A 16,593-nucleotide genomic window follows, 5' to 3' on the forward strand; every position below is an offset into this window, starting at 1 on the left:
TTTTTTTTTTAAAAGAACCCTTGTCTTGGAGGTACATGCTAAAATATGTACAAAGAAATCCTAAATAGGGTTTTCTGTAATAAGGGTGGAGACGTGGGAACAAGAGCACAGGGAACCACCAGAGAAGCCCACGTGCAACCGAGAGAGGCCCCCAGGAAACTGCCTGCAGGGGACGGACCCTCACAAACCCCTGAGCGACTCCGGAAAAGCCCGCAGCCCACAGCTCCCAGCCAAGCCTTCAGATGACACCGGGGCTCCAGCTGACAGACTGACACAAATGTGTGAGAGATGCTGAGCCAGAGACACCCAGCAAAGGTGGGTCCAGATTCCGGATCCACAGAATCTATGAAACAGTAAATGTTTGCTGTTAAAGAGCACAGGGGACGACATGTAAGGGCTATGGGTTGAAAATGGATGCAACTGAGTGATGGATACACATAGGTTCATTATACCTTTGTATGTGTTTGAACTCATCTAAAATATAAAAAAGAAAGAAAAAATATCTCGCAAATTAAATCACACATGCGTTATGTTAAAAGTTAACATGTAGTTTTAAAAAATGCTTTCCAAAATGCTATAGCAATACTTTCTATTACTATCAAAAACAAATCAAACATAGTTGCTTTAAAACTGTTTAAACACCTTTATGTAGCTAGTTATAACCTAGAAATGCAGTGAAAACTTCTGAAGAACTTACTTGGTGTGAAAGCAAATCTGTGCTTGCATAATTCACAGTATTCTTTTCGACTGTGTTTCAGCCACTGAACTAAGCTGCAATTACAAACATGTTCATAAGTATAGTATTTATGACAATAAAATTTTAATGTTTCACTGAAAACTAATATTGCTTTACTAAAGTTTTACATATCACAGAACTTTTACATTTTAAATTCAGAGTATCTTTAATTTTTTTTTATCACTGATGCCCTTGAAGAGTACAGAATTATAACAAATACAGATTAAAAAACACGTATTTCTACTATTAAAAATCAGCTTAGATTAAACTGAACAATTAATTAATGTAAACTGTAATCTCCTCAAAGATAACTGAATATAAAAAGAATCTCCCAGCATCAGCGTCAGTTCTAACACTGGTCTGCTAACACTGCTGCCTGGTGGCCAGGCCTGTCGCTAATCAGCGGCAAGGCCACCGAGAACGTAACCTTTCTCTGCTTCAGTTTCCTCATGTGAGTAACAGGAATACTCCACCTCGCAGTTCTGTTGTAAGGATTAAATGAGCTAAAATGTATAGAAGCACTGAGTATTCCGAGACAAAGCATTTCCAATGTAAGCTATAACCATCCTAAGCAAAACCAGAAAACCATAACACTCCCCATGAACATATAAGCTCTCCACGGTAGAAACAAACAAATGGGCAAAAGACAATATACCAAAATGACATGGCATGGTAATAAGGAATATGGATAATCTCCAAACACAGTAAAAAAAATTTTAAATATCTAGTTACAGAAAAAGTCATTGAAACAGTTCCCCTTATTTATACAGATGACAAGTGAAGCTCAGGCAAAAATTTTCCAGAAGGACGACTCACCATTCTTGATGGATAAACTTAATACTGCCAGTACATACACAAGGGTGATAAAGAGGTTTCTCAGGTGTTCCTTCTGACCGACACACTCTACATATGTCTATTAATGAAAAAAAAAATTGAATTATTTTGGTTGTAACTTATAAAAAATTAATAGACCACCAAAAGCTAAAATATTGCTTGTCAAAGTAAGACTCTGTCACTACATAAAACATCAATCAACATCATGAAGAACTAAAAAGGGTGATCAAGATGATAACCAAATATATCTGAAACTTAATATCCCTATCATATAAAAAGGTCAATTGTTCCTCTGTATGAGAGTTCTATAAATAAATAAAAATTGAAAATGACAAAAACAGTGGTTTTCTTTAAAACTGCATGGTGCTTAGTCGTTCAGTCATGCCACCTCTTTGCGACCCAACAGACTACAGCCCTCCAGGCTCCTCTGTCCATGGAATTCTCCAGGCAAGAATACTAGGAGGGGAGGAGCCAAGATGGCGGAGGAGTAGGACGGGGAGACCACTTTCTCTCCTACAAATTCATCAAAAGAATAACTGAACGCAGAGCAAACTTCGCAAAACAACTTCTGATCGCTAGCTGAGGTCATCAGGCGCCCAGAAAAGCAGCCCACTGTCTTCGAAAGGAGGTAGGACAAAATATAAAAGATAAAAAGTGAGACAAAAGAGCTAAGGATGGAGATCCGTCCCGGGAAGTCTTAGGCGGCATTGCTTGGGGTAGGGTCCGGGCCTGAGTGCCCTGAGGACAATCGGAGGGAGCTTCTGTGAGTTGCCAACTTGAACTGTGGGAGACCAAAAGAGAGAGAGAAAATAAACCGGCCCGAACACACTGCCGGCCGTTGGCAGAACAAAGAGACCAAGAAAATCCAGAGAAGAGCTCGCAGGCTGCGGACCGACCCAGCCCCGCCGGAGGCGGGAGGCAGGGGGGAGGGGAAGGTCGCGGCGAGACACAGGGCGCAGGCACCCGACCGGCGCGGGCGGGGGCTGGGGCTGGGGACGCGGAGGGCAGAAGGCGCGCGCACCCGACTGGCGCCAGCGGAAACTGAGACTGGGTCCGTGGAAGGGAGTGGGCGCGCGCCACACCTGGGGAAAGTTTGCCCACCAAGCCCCTGGCTGCCTGGACCGCTCTGACGGGGAAGGCACAGAGAGCAGGCGCAGCTTTTCGTTCCGCGCTTTTGTGGAACACCCGAGGGCTGGAACCTCGTGCAGCGCGGGGCGCGCTCCATATAGAACAGCCGGGAGCCTGAGCAGCGCAGACGGAGAAAGCGGCGTCAGCCCCTCCTGGCAGCGCCAGCCCGTCCCCGCGGCGCAAGCCTGTCCCCGCAGCGTCAGCCCCTCCCCGCAGAGCGACGGAACTAGCTACCTGAATAAGAGTCCACCTCCGCCCGCCTGTGTCAGGGCGGAAATGAGGCTCTGAAGAGACCGGCAAACAGAAGCCAAATAAACAAAGGGAACCGCTTCAGAAGGGACTGGTGCAACAGATTAAAATCCCTCTAGAAAACACCGACTACACCGGAAGGGGCCTGTAGATATCGAGAAGCGTAAGCTGGCTCGAGGAGCTATCTGAAACTGAGCCAAACCCACATTGACCGCAACAGCTCCAGAGAAACTCCTAGATATAATTTTACTTTTTTTTTTCTTTTTTCTCTTTTATTTTCCTTTAAAATCCCCTATTACTCCCCCATTACTCCTTAACTTTCATTTCCATAGATTTTTACGATTTTTTTAATTAGGGAAAAAAAATTTTTTTTTTCTTTTTTCTTCTTTTTTTTTCTTTCCTTTTTCTCTTCTATTTTCTATTTTTCTTTTTCTCTTATTTCTTTTAAAGTCCTCTAGTACTCCTCTACTACTCCTTAATTTTCATTTTCAATACACTATAACCTTACGGAAAAATTAAAAAAGAAGAGAAGCCCTATTTTTAAACCGAAGATTATTCTCTCCCAATCTTGACTCTCTGTTTTCTACCTCAGAACACCTCTATTTTCTCCTTTCCCCTTATCTTCCCAATCCAATTCTGTGGATCTTTGTAGGTGACTGGGCTACGGAGAACACTCTGGGAACAGACAGCTGCGTAGATCTGCCTCTCTCCTCTTGAGTCCCCCTTTTTCTCCTCCTGCTCATCTCTATCTCCCTCCTCCCTCTCCTCTTCTTCATGTAACTCTGTGAACCTCTCTGGGTGTCCCTAACAGGGGAGAATCTTTTAGCCATTAACCTAGAAGTTTTCTTATCAGGGCTGTATAGTTGGAGAAGTCCTGAGACTACAGGAAGAATAAAACTGAAATCCAGAGGCAGGAGACTTAAGCCCAAAACCTGAGAACACCAGAAAACTCCTGACTACATGGAACTTTAAGTAATAAGAGACTGTCCAAAAGCCTTCATACCTACACTGAAACCAACCACCACCCAAGAGCCAATAAGTTTTAGAGCAAGACATACCACGCAAATTCTCCAGCAACGCAGGAACATAGCCCTGAACATCAACATACAGGCTGCCCAAGGTCACACCTGACACATAGACCCATCTCAAAACTCATTACTGGGCACTCCATTGCTCTCCAAAGAGAAGAAATCAAATTCCACGCACCAAAACACTGACGCAAGCTTCCCTAACCAGGAAACCTTGACAAGCCAATCGTCTAACCCCACCCACTGGGTTAATCCTCCACAATAAAAAGGAACCACAGACCTCCAGAATACAGAAAGCCCACTCCAGATACAGCAATCTAAACAAGATGAAAAGGCAAAGAAATACCCAACAGATAAAGGAACATGAAAAATGCCCACCAAGTCAAACAAAAGAGGAGGAGATAGGGAATCTACCTGAAAAAGAATTTAGAATAATGATAATAAAAATGATCCAAAATCTTGAAAACAAAATGGAGTTACAGATAAATAGCCTGGAAACAAAGATTGAAAAGATACAAGAAATGTTTAATAAAGACCTGGAAGAAATAAAAAAGAGTCAATTAAAAATGAATAATGCAATGAATGAGATCAAAAACACTTTGGAGGGAACCAAGAGTAGAATAACGGAGGCAGAAGATAGGATAAGTGAGGTAGAAGATAAAATGGTGGAAATAAATGAAGCAGAGAGGAAAAAAGAAAAAAGGATCAAAAGAAATGAGGACAACCTCAGGGACCTCTGGGACACTGTGAAACACCCCAACATTCGAATCATAGGAGTTCCAGAAGAAGAAGACAAAAAGAAAGGCCATGAGAAAATACTCGAGGAGATAATAGCTGAAAACTTCCCTAAAATGGGGAAAGAAATAGCCACCCAAGTCCAAGAAACCCAGAGAGTCCCAAACAGGATAAACCCAAGGCGAAACACCCCAAGACACATATTAATCAAATTAACAAAGACCAAACACAAAGAACAAATCTTAAAAGCAGCAAGGGAAAAACAACAAATAACACACAAAGGGATCCCCATAAGGATAACAGCTGATCTATCAATAGAAACCCTCCAGACCAGAAGGGAATGGCAGGACGTACTGAAAGTAATGAAAGAGAATAACCTACAACCTAGATTACTGTATCCAGCAAGGATCTCATTCAAATATGAAGGAGAATTCAAAAGCTTTACAGACAAGCAAAAGCTGAGAGAATTCAGCACCACCAAACCAGCTCTTCAACAAATGCTAAAGGATCTTCTCTAGACAGGAAATGCAGAAAGGTTGTATAAACGTGAACCCAAAACAACAAAGTAAATGGCAACGGGACCACACCTATCAATAATTACCCTAAATGTAAATGGGTTGAATGCCCCAACCAAAAGACAAAGATTGGCTGAATGGATACAAAAACAAGACCCCTATATATGCTGTCTACAAGAGACCCACCTCAAAACAAGAGACACATACAGACTAAAAGTCAAGGGCTGGAAAAAAATATTTCATGCAAACGGAGACCAAAAGAAAGCAGCAGTCGCAATACTCAGATAAAATAGACTTTCAAATAAAGGATGTGAAAAGAGACAAAGAAGGACACTACATAATGATCAAAAGATCAATCAAAGAAGAAGATATAACAATTATAAGTATATATGCACCCAACATAGGAGCACCGCAATATATACGGCAAACACTAACGAGTATGAAAGAGGAAATTAATAGTAACACAATAATAGTGGGAGACTTTAATACCCCACTCACAACTATGGATAGATCAACTAAACAGAAAATTAACAAGGAAACACAAACCTTAAATGACACAATGGACCAGCTAGACCTAACTGATATCTTATAGGACATTTCACCCCAAAACAATCAACTTCACCTTTTTCTCAAGTGCACACGGAACATTCTCCAGAATAGATCACATCCTGGGCCATAAATCTGGTCTGGGAAAATTCAAAAAAATTGAAATCATTCCAGTCATCTTTTCTGACCACAGTGCAGTAAGATTAGATCTCAATTACAGGAAAAAAATTGTTAAAACTTCAAACATATGGAAGCTAAATAACACGCTTCTGAATAACCAACAAATCATAGAAGAAATCAAAAAAGAAATCAAAATATGTATAGAAATGAATGAAAATGAAAACACAACAACCCAAAACCTATGGGACACTGTAAAAGCAGTGCTAAGGGGAAGGTTCATAGCATTACAGGATTACATCAAGAAACAAGAAAAAAAACAAATAAATAACCTAACTCTACACCTAAAGCAATTAGAGAAAGAAGAAATGAAGAACCCCAGGGTTAGCAGAAGGAAAGAAATCTTAAAAATCAGGGCAGAAATAAATGCAAAAGAAACTAAAGAGACCATAGCAAAAATCAACAAAGCTAAAAGCTGGTTTTTTGAAAAAATAAACAAAATTGACAAACCATTAGCAAGACTCATTAAGAAACAAAGAGAGAAGAACCAAATTAACAAAATTAGAAATGAAAATGGAGAGATCACAACAGACAACACTGAAATACAAAGGATCATAAGAGACTACGACCAGCAGCTCTATGCCAATAAAATGGACAACTTGGATGAAATGGACAAATTCTTAGAAAAGTATAACTTTCCAAAACTGAACCAGGAAGAAATAGAAGATCTTAACAGACCCATCACAGGCAAGGAAATCGAAACTGTAATTAAAAATCTTCCAGCAAACAAAAGCCCAGGACCAGATGGCTTCACAGCTGAATTCTACCAAAAATTTAGAGAAGAGCTAACACCTATCTTACTCAAACTCTTCCTGAAAATTGCAGATGAAGGTAAGCTTCCAAACTCATTCCATGAGGCCACCATCACCCTAATTCCAAAACCAGACAAAGATGCCACAAAAAAAGAAAACTACAGGCCAATATCACTGATGAACATAGATGCAAAAATCCTTAACAAAATTCTAGCAAACAGAATCCAACAACATATTAAAAAAATCATACACCATGACCAAGTGGGCTTTATCCCAGGAATGCAAGGATTCTTTAATATCCACAAATCAATCAATGTAATACACCACATTAACAAATTGGAAGATAAAAACCATATGATTATCTCAATAGATGCAGAGAAAGCCTTTGACAAAATTCAACACTCATTTATGATTAAAACTCTCCAAAAAGCAGGAATAGAAGAAGCATACCTCAACATAATAAAAGCTATATATGACAAACCCACAGCAAGCATCACCCTCAATGGTGAAAAATTGAAAGCATTTCCCCTGAAATCAGGAACAAGACAAGGATGCCCACTCTCACCACTACTATTCAACATAGTGTTGGAAGTTTTGGCCACAGCAATCAGAGCAGAAAAAGAAGTAAAAGGAATCCAGATAGGAAAAGAAGAAGTGAAACTCTCACTGTTTGCAGATGACATGATCCTCTACATAGAAAACCCTAAAGACTCTACCAGAAAATTACTAGAGCTAATCAGTGAATATAGTAAAGTTGCAGGATATAAAATTAACACACAGAAATCCCTTGCATTCCTATATACTAACAATGAAAAAACAGAAAGAGAAATTAAGGAAACAATACCATTCACCATTGCAACAAAAAGAATAAAATACTTAGGAGTATATCTACCTAAAGAAACAAAAGACCTATACATAGAAAACTATAAAACACTGATGAAAGAAATCAAAGAGGACACAAACAGATGGAGAAACATACCGTGTTCATGGATTGGAAGAATCAATATTGTCAAAATGGCTATTCTACCCAAAGCAGTCTATAGATTCAATGCAATCCCTATCAAGCTACCAACGGTATTTTTCACAGAACTAGACCAAAGAATTTCACAATTTGTATGGAAATACAAAAAACCTCGAATAGCCAAAGTAATCTTGAGAAAGAAGAATGGAACTGGAGGAATCAATCTGCCTGACTTCAGACTCTACTACAAAGCCACAGTCATCAAGACAGTATGGTACTGGCACAAAGACAGAAATATAGATCAATGGAACAGAATAGAAAGCCCAGAGATAAATCCACGAACCTATGGACACCTTATCTTTGACAAAGGAGGCAAGGATATACAATGGAAAAAAGACAACCTCTTTAACAAGTGGTGCTGGGAAAACTGGTCAACCACTTGTAAAAGAATGAAACTAGAACACTTTCTAACACCATACACAAAAATAAACTCAAAATGGATTAAAGATCTAAATGTAAGACCAGAAACTATAAAACTCCTAGAGGAGAACATAGGCAAAACACTCTCTGACATAAATCACAGCAAGATCCTCTATGACCCACCTCCCAGAATATTGGAAATAAAAGCAAAACTAAACAAATGGGACCTAATGAAACTTAAAAGCTTTTGCACTACAAAGGAAACTATAAGTAAGGTGAAAAGACAGCCCTCAGATTGGGAGAAAATAATAGCAAATGAAGAAACAGACAAAGGATTAATCTCAAAAATATACAAGCAACTCCTGAAGCTCAATTCCAGAAAAATAAATGACCCAATCAAAAAATGGGCCAAAGAACTAAACAGACATTTCTCCAAAGAAGACATACAGATGGCTAACAAACACATGAAAACATGTTCAACATCACTCATTATTAGAGAAATGCAAATCAAAACCACAATGAGGTACCATTACACGCCAGTCAGGATGGCTGCTATCCAAAAGTCTACAAGCAATAAATGCTGGAGAGGGTGTGGAGAAAAGGGAACCCTCTTACACTGTTGTTGGGAATGCAAACTAGTACAGCCGCTATGGAAAACAGTGTGGAGACTTCTTTAAAAACTGGAAATAGAACTGCCATATGACCCAGCAATCCCACTTCTGGGCATACACACTGAGGAAACCAGATCTGAAAGAGACACGTGCACCCCAATGTTCATCGCAGCACTGTTTATAATAGCCAGGACATGGAAGCAACCTAGATGCCCATCAGCAGACGAATGGATAAGGAAGCTGTGGTACATATACACCGTGGAATATTACTCAGCCATTAAAAAGAATTCATTTGAACCAGTCCTAATGAGATGGATGAAGCTGGAGCCCCTTATACAGAGTGAAGTAAGCCAGAAAGATAAAGAACATTACAGCCTACTAACACATATATATGGAATTTAGAAAGATGGTAACGATTACCCTATATGCAAAACAGAAAAAGAGACACAGAAATACAGAACAGACTTTTGAACTCTGAGGTAGAATGTGAGGGTGGGATATTTCAAAAGAACAGCATGTATACTATCTTTGGTGAAACAGATCACCAGCCCAGGTGGGATGCATGAGACAAGTGCTCCGGCCTGGTGCACTGGGAAGACCCAGAGGAATCGGGTGGAGAGGGAGGTGGGAGGGGGGATTGGGATGGGGAATACATGTAAATCCATGGCTGATTCATATCAATGTATGACAAAACCCACTGAAATGTTGTGAAGTGATTGGCCTCCAACTAATAAAAAAAAAAAAATTAAATTAAAAAAGAAAAAAAGAAAAAAAAAAGAATACTGGAGTGTGTTGCCACGCCCTTCTCCAGGGGATCTTACTGACTCCAGGATCGAACCCAGGTCTCCTGCACTGCAGGCGGATTCTTTACCGTCTGAGCCACCAGGGAAGCTCTAAAACTGCACACTCTCCTAACTAACAGACTATAGATAGAAATAAGCAAAAATCAATCACCATTCCTCTGCCAACAATTTAAAGTTCTAAGTCCAGCCCTAAGCTTAAACTTCACAAAAACGTATCTCAGGACTTACAGAAACAGCAGTGAGCGGCCATGGGGACAACCCTCCACTAGAGGGAGACACTATAACAGACACACACACACACAATCAGGGCGTGGAGGGGGCCCCCCCAAGACCAGGAAGGCCAGAGAGAAACAAGTCAGACGCCGCCTTAAGCAGAAACTACGGGAGCGCAGGGCTACGGGTCTGCAGCCAGAGGGCAGCAGCTCCTCCTCAAGTTCCTGCCCTAAGTGGGTCTAAAGGTCAGTCTGCCTGGCGTGGCGGGTGACATGCAGAGGACTGAAAGCATGCCATCAAGCTCGCTCGTTCATTAATGTGGTCCTTTCGCAGGACCACCTACCAAAACCTGGTATTGCCTCTCAGTTAGAACGGCTTCTCAGCGAACCACCAAGGCCAAATACCAACCCCAAGGTGGGAAAGTGAGGGGCAACAGGCAGTGTGGACATGGGGCAGGGACTTGACGCAAGCTTCTCATCTACTCTTACAGTAAGTTCCTCACTAACGAGTAACAGCTGCAACCCAGAGCCTCTGTCTAACGGATTTAATAATGAGCCTCCAGCACCCATCCGACCGGAAGCACACACGCTGAGCAGTGTGGTACGGTTCCGGCCACTTAAGAGCATCACAGAACTGTGACTGCTCAAAATTGGGCGGCTAAGCAATATTTGTCAAAGTTAAGGCTATCAAGCGCTCAGGGTAACCTATGGTTAGCACACTAGTCTCTCTGTTATCTCTAAACCAGACAAATCACTCCAGCAACACAGAAACTCACAACTCACCACCACCCAGGAAAAATCTACCAAAATTGTCAATCCTGATTCCCATGGAGTCGCTGTCGAGTTATCCGAATTGTATCAAATTAAGCATAGATTGCACTACTGCATCTTTAAATTCTCTAGAACCAGACTTTGCAGCTACCATCATCGGAAGGACTTTGCTTTCAGTAAGCTACCGGCACATTACCGGAAATAACTCTGGCAGTCAGCATCGTTTATGGAGAGAACATGGGATCAGAATCTCTTCAAACCTCCCTTTTTCACCTTCATCCTTGATTAATAAAAACATCCATGGCAACAGCATTCACTCCGGTCCGTTTTGCATCGATCTAAGACTTTGAGCTCCAGCGGTGCAGTAGGAACGTCCCAGCCTTCTTGTCTAATCGGCCTCCGCAAAGTTCCAACACAAAACAAAACCACAGTCCTGTGCCGTGATTTCCAGCGGCAGTGGGCAGGCAGCTCCCTCACTTCAGCCCAGGAAAACTAGCTTAGGAGCCAGGAGGGTGAGGAGAAGCAGGACATGGGGATAGGGGCAGAGGCTCCCCATCCGTCAACCCGTGCGGTAGATCACACAGTATTTTAACTGCACCGAACTCAACACCCTGCCCATTGAAGCTGGATATTACCTCGGCTGCTTCCCTCATGGGTCAGTCGGTAAACAATCTGCCTGCAATGCAAAAGACCCAGGTTCAATTCCTGGGTCGCAAAGACCCCCTAGAGAAAGAAATGACAGTCCACTCCAGTATTCTTGCCTGGAGAATCCCAGGGACAGAGGAGCCTGGTACAGTCCACAGGGTCACAAGAGTCAGACACGACTTAGCAACTAAACCACCATCACCTTGGCTGCAGGTACTAGACTTGCCATGCAATGGATCCGCCTGAAAGGATTTTAAGTGGACTCATTCCAACTACCAGATCTCCAGAGACCAGTGCTGTTTTTCATCACTGCCTCCCCACCCTTGGGTCACAAGTAACAAGTCTGCTACCCCTTGGATGGGGTAGTCCATTACCAGGCTTCCTCTATGGAGCCAAATCTGGGTTCCCCATCACCCAATTCCCAGTAGCCCAGGTCGCCACAACAACTTAACAGGGCCACAGGACATGCACTCCTGGTGACCTAGAATCATGAGAGCTGAGTTGCGGATGCCCATGGGCATGGATGAGTTCTAGAATGACCACGGTTCTGCAGGTAGGAGCCAAACCTGCACTCAAAGTCATTTGCTATGTCGGGGTACCAGCCAGAAGCGCCTAGACCTCTGTGGATTAACTTAAGAGACAGGCGTATGCCACTGCGGGATCCCCCACTTATGGGGAGTTTGAGTTCAACTGTGGGCGGGCAGGTGCAGTCACAGGGCAAGTAGTTCCACCTCTTCCTGTCTCCCCACCAGCTCCCAAGCGGCCCCGGGGGCAAGAAGTAGGGCGCAGCAGAGACAGCGTGGCAGGCAGGACACGGGGCAGAGGGAAGCGGCGCAGAAACATGGTGACTGGCAGCCGACAGTCATGCGGCGAAGGACTGGGGTTGGGCCAGGGAGAGCCTTTGTTGGCACACTCGGCCAGCGGGACGCAGGGATGTAACACGCGGACCACCACCAAGGAGCGGGCAAACAGTTGACGGCCAGCCTGGCTCCTCTTAGATATGCACACTGAGGTTCCTGGGGCTCCGGACGCGGAGACTGTGGGGTGCGCCCATCCGCCCGGGGCACCACAGTTCCCCACACTCCACAGGACGGCCGCAAGGGACAGGCGGGGCTGGAGTTGAGCACGATTGGGAAGACCGGATCTCCATTAGATCCAGACACTGATTTTCAGAAGATTCCACCCTTCTAAAGGACAAACCAAGGAACACAAAACTAAGCAAGCACAACAAATCTAAATCAAGCCCCAGAGCTCTGCTCAACAGTCTACAGTACAGAATTGGGACTCACCGGGGCCCTGCAAGGTCAAAACTATCTCCGTTCTAACACTAAGAGTCTTCTCTCACTGTCTTGTCAGTGTACAGTGGCGGTTTCCAGAGGCTACAGGACACAACTGTTTGAATGCAGCTGTTTCCCACTAAACCAAACATTTAAAAGATATGCAAACATAAAACAAATCCACTCTTCTCACCAATGTTCTGGCTTTGGAATATATGGTTATTTTCAAGGAAAAAAAATGTATATTAACACATAATGGGAGTTTTAAGTGAATAAAAATTTGTAAATGTTTTTATTTTCTTATATGGCAAACAAAAGTTCTTCTGAGTCTTTCAGAAGCGTTTACAGGGATCCTGAGACTAAAAATGTTTGAGAACCACTGCCCAATATAATTTTTTTTCCCACAGTAAAATTGACAGTAACTATGGCTCTCTCAAAATACACACGTACACAATATTATCATTATTTTATCAGGGACTTCACAAGCTCCACTGATTATATAAAAGGAAAGAGAAGGGAACATTTAGGCTTCTAAATCAATCTTGTTTTAGAATCATGGAACTCTTTTACATAATAATAAAAGTGGGAATCAAATAGTCAAAGTAGAAAATAAGCCAAAAACAAATGAACCTGTGTATATCAAGCTTAATCACAGAAAATAATTATTTTAGAGAATTTATAACATGATCATACGTCCCTAGTAGGCTATATCCAAAGACAAAAGGGACTACAGAGATATCCTAAAGAGAATTAATTAATCTTCATGTTAATAGCAATAATATTGACAGGTATTTTTATTTAATTATTTATTTTTTGGCTGCACTAAACAGCATGTGGGATCTTAGTCCCCCAACCAGGGATAGAACTTGTGCACCCTGCAGAGGAAGTGTCGAGTCTTAACCACTGGGCTGCCAGGGAAACCCCTTGACAGGCCTTTTAAAACTTGGGAGGATAAAGACAGTAAGCCGAATGATATTGGTATTATGGTTGGTTTTTTTAATAAGTTATTATCTCTTAGAATACATAAGCATTTACTGATGAAAAGATATCCTATTTGGGATTTCCTTTAAAACAATCCAGTAGAAGTGTGGGAAAGCAAGAGGGAAAGAGTTGAGAGAAAACAATTGTCAGCCATGCTTGTATCTGTTGAATCTAGATGCTGGCAGCATGAAGGCTTGCTACATTGATTATTTGTGAGAGTTTGAAATTTATATAATTAAATTTTTAAACTATATAAATCAAAGATTAAACACACAATTTGGAAATATCATAGCTGAATTTTTATTTTACTAAACACTACCAAGTCCAATTTTATCATGAAGTTCTCTAGTAGGAGGACTTAGCATGTGGTTTATTTAATATACACACACAAATGTGAAAACTTTTGTTAGCAATTTTCCTATTTTAGTTATTATGTTTTTAAAAATGTGTTAAGGGATTTCCCTGGTAGTCCAGTGGTTATGTTTGGAGCTCCTAATGCAGGGGACATGGATTCAATTCCTGGTCAGGAAACTAGAATTTCACATGCCACATGGCAAGGCCAAAAAAAATGTGTTCAAACTTTCATTGTCTATATCCTCATCAGGGAAAGAAAGCAGAATAAGATCTAAGCAATACGTATCAACACTCCTAAAGGTCTATTTCTATGACATCAACAATCCAAATCTAATTTAAAACCATTTAATCTAAATGACTCTAAAAAGAATTTGATCCAAGAAACAATGTCACAAATCTCTTCTGTAGTATTGATTCTTTGTCTTTTCCCACATGATAAAGTTGTGACTAAATGAGTTTTGTTGAAGTGTACTTTCTGTATAAATATTTCCCTAAATGGAAAGGCAAAGACTGTTTCTCTAAATCAACCAGAATGGTGATAAGCCTTAGCTATAAAACACTTTAAGGCAAACACTGACTGTTTAGTAGGCCCCGAGCCACACACCTGATTAGGTGTGGCTTATCCCCTTTATCAAGGAACTGGAGGCCAAGAAAAGCTGCCTAAGAGCTAGGCTGCCCTGGTCTATATTCTCAACTAAGTTTCCTTCGCTAGTCTGTCGCTAGAAGGCACGGAAGCGTCTTCCCTGCCAATCCACAGTCCAGCAGAAAAACCTGAAACAAAGCATAAATGTATAAAGGTCATGGCTGAACATTTATTCTGGAAGAGTAGGTAAGAGCTATTAACAGTTGCTACTTTGTAGGGATCACAGTTGGGGAAAGAAGTTCTTTCCTTAATTTACATGGGTATACTGCCTATAGTCTAGCTGTACCTCAGTATCCGTGGATGGATTGCTTTCAGGAACCCCATGTACAGCAAAACTCCAGGGCACTCAAGTCCCAAAGTCGGCCCTCCACATCTGCAGGTTCTGTCTGCATCCACGGATTCAAGCAAAGGCATGCGAAAATTTTTATCTGCAGTTGGTTGAATTTACAGACATGAAACCCACGAATGGGGATGAGGGGCAACACTATATCATTACTGGAAGAAATCTGCATAAAAGTGGACCCAAGTAGTTCAAACCAGTGTTGTTCCAGGATCAACTGCATATATTTGTGTATGTGTCCATATATAATGGACATGAGCAAACTCCAGAAGACAGGGAAAGACAGGGAAGCCTGGCGTGCTGGAGTCCATGGGGTCACAGAGAGTTGGATACAACTCAGCAACTGAACAGCAACAACACAAAATGATGTTGAGTGATAAAGAACCCCAGACACAAAGAGTTACTTACTTCCACATGTAAAAAAATACAAAAATGTGAAAAACAGTTATCACTAGAAAATCAAGATAAAGTTTCCTCCTAGAGAAAGATAGCACTAAAGACTAGAAAAGAATGGAAAGTTTTAGATCAAGATAAAATAGTCTTCTCCCTATTCCTCCTGCCAAGGACAGCTAAAAACACATTATACACGAAACACACATAAGAAGACTGAAGAGCGAAGCAAAGGCAGGCCAGCAAGAGGAGCTGGGGCCCCGGGAACCACACACACACAGCAGCGAGTTCTCTGGGTCTGGTTTTGCCCTAAGCAGCCTGGACTAGTCAGCTCTTCGCATCAGGTGGCCAAAGTATTGGAGTTTCAGCCTCAGCATCAGTCCTTCCAATGAATATTCAGAACTGATTTCCTTTAGGATGGACTGGTTGGATCTCACTAGAAAAGGCCCTGATGCTGAAAAAGACTGAGGACGGGAAGAGAAGGGGATGACAGAGGATGAGATGGTTGGATGGCATCACCAACTTGATGGACATGAGCTTGAGTAAGCTCTGGGAGTTGGTGATGGACAGGGAGGCCTGGCATGCTGCAGTCCACAGGGTCGCAAAGAATCAGACATGATTCAGTGACTGAACTGAACTGAGCCTGAACTAGAGACTAAGGTGGAGAAGCTGGCAACCTAGAAACAATAATGAGAGCAGACCAAAAAAATTCCCCACGAAAACCTGCTCCCTCTAGCCAAAGGACCAGAAAAGCGGCAACTCAGTAAGCCAGAAAACTTTATAGACAATAACTGCTGCTGTAATCCAGGCAAACGGTACAAGAAAAACTTCAACCCTACCACTGCCTCTGACACCAAAGACAAGTGGGGAGCAGATGGAGATCAGCTAACTCCAGTTCTAAACTAACTCAACGATATTATTAAGCAAGTTTATGAAGAAATGAGGATTAAAACCGAGCCCCAAATTCCGAAAGAGAACTTTTCAACTTTATCATGCATACCTTGGTTATAGATCAAGTTTTCCTGAATGTTTTATTTTTTCATAATTTAATGTCAATATCCTATAAATCTCGATCTACCCCTCCAACTTTATTTTCTTGCATTTGAATGGTAGATTGCTCCGTCTAATAAAAACACACTGCATTACTGAATATAAGGACAAAAATAACTTGTACAGTAGCTAATTAAGTAGTTTTATTACTAGTGAAGCTGGATTATTTCCACATTCTGCCATGTTCTTTTTCTCTGTGAACTATTCAAGTCCTTTGTCCAGCTTACTAATTGGGGTCTTTATAGAAAATAATCCAAAAAGTTTCAGCAAAAGATTTGAATAGATGCTTCACCAGAGAAGCACCTGGTGCTTCTGATGCTAACCTGGAGAAGTTAGCATCATGAAAGCAATGCAAACATCATTAAGGAAATGCAAATTAAAGTCACAGTAAGTTGTTGGTAACTGTGCAACAATGTGCCCGTATTTAATGCCACT

General features: G+C 41.7%; 1 protein-coding gene across 1 annotated transcript in view; it reads right to left on the reverse strand.

Moving 5' to 3' along the window:
* The window catches only part of MARCHF6 (membrane associated ring-CH-type finger 6), an 82,294-nt gene that overhangs the window by 51,098 nt on the left and 14,603 nt on the right, over positions 1 to 16,593 (reverse strand). Inside the window, exons 2-3 of the mRNA XM_061129331.1 lie at positions 1,553 to 1,649; positions 698 to 771 (exon numbers count right to left, since the gene is read on the reverse strand). Of these exons, the coding sequence (XP_060985314.1) occupies positions 698 to 771; positions 1,553 to 1,649 (171 nt within the window). The remainder of the gene's footprint in view (positions 1 to 697; positions 772 to 1,552; positions 1,650 to 16,593) is intronic.

This window comes from Dama dama, chromosome 25 (genome assembly GCF_033118175.1).
Source record: "Dama dama isolate Ldn47 chromosome 25, ASM3311817v1, whole genome shotgun sequence".
Taxonomy (NCBI): Eukaryota; Metazoa; Chordata; class Mammalia; order Artiodactyla; family Cervidae; genus Dama; species Dama dama.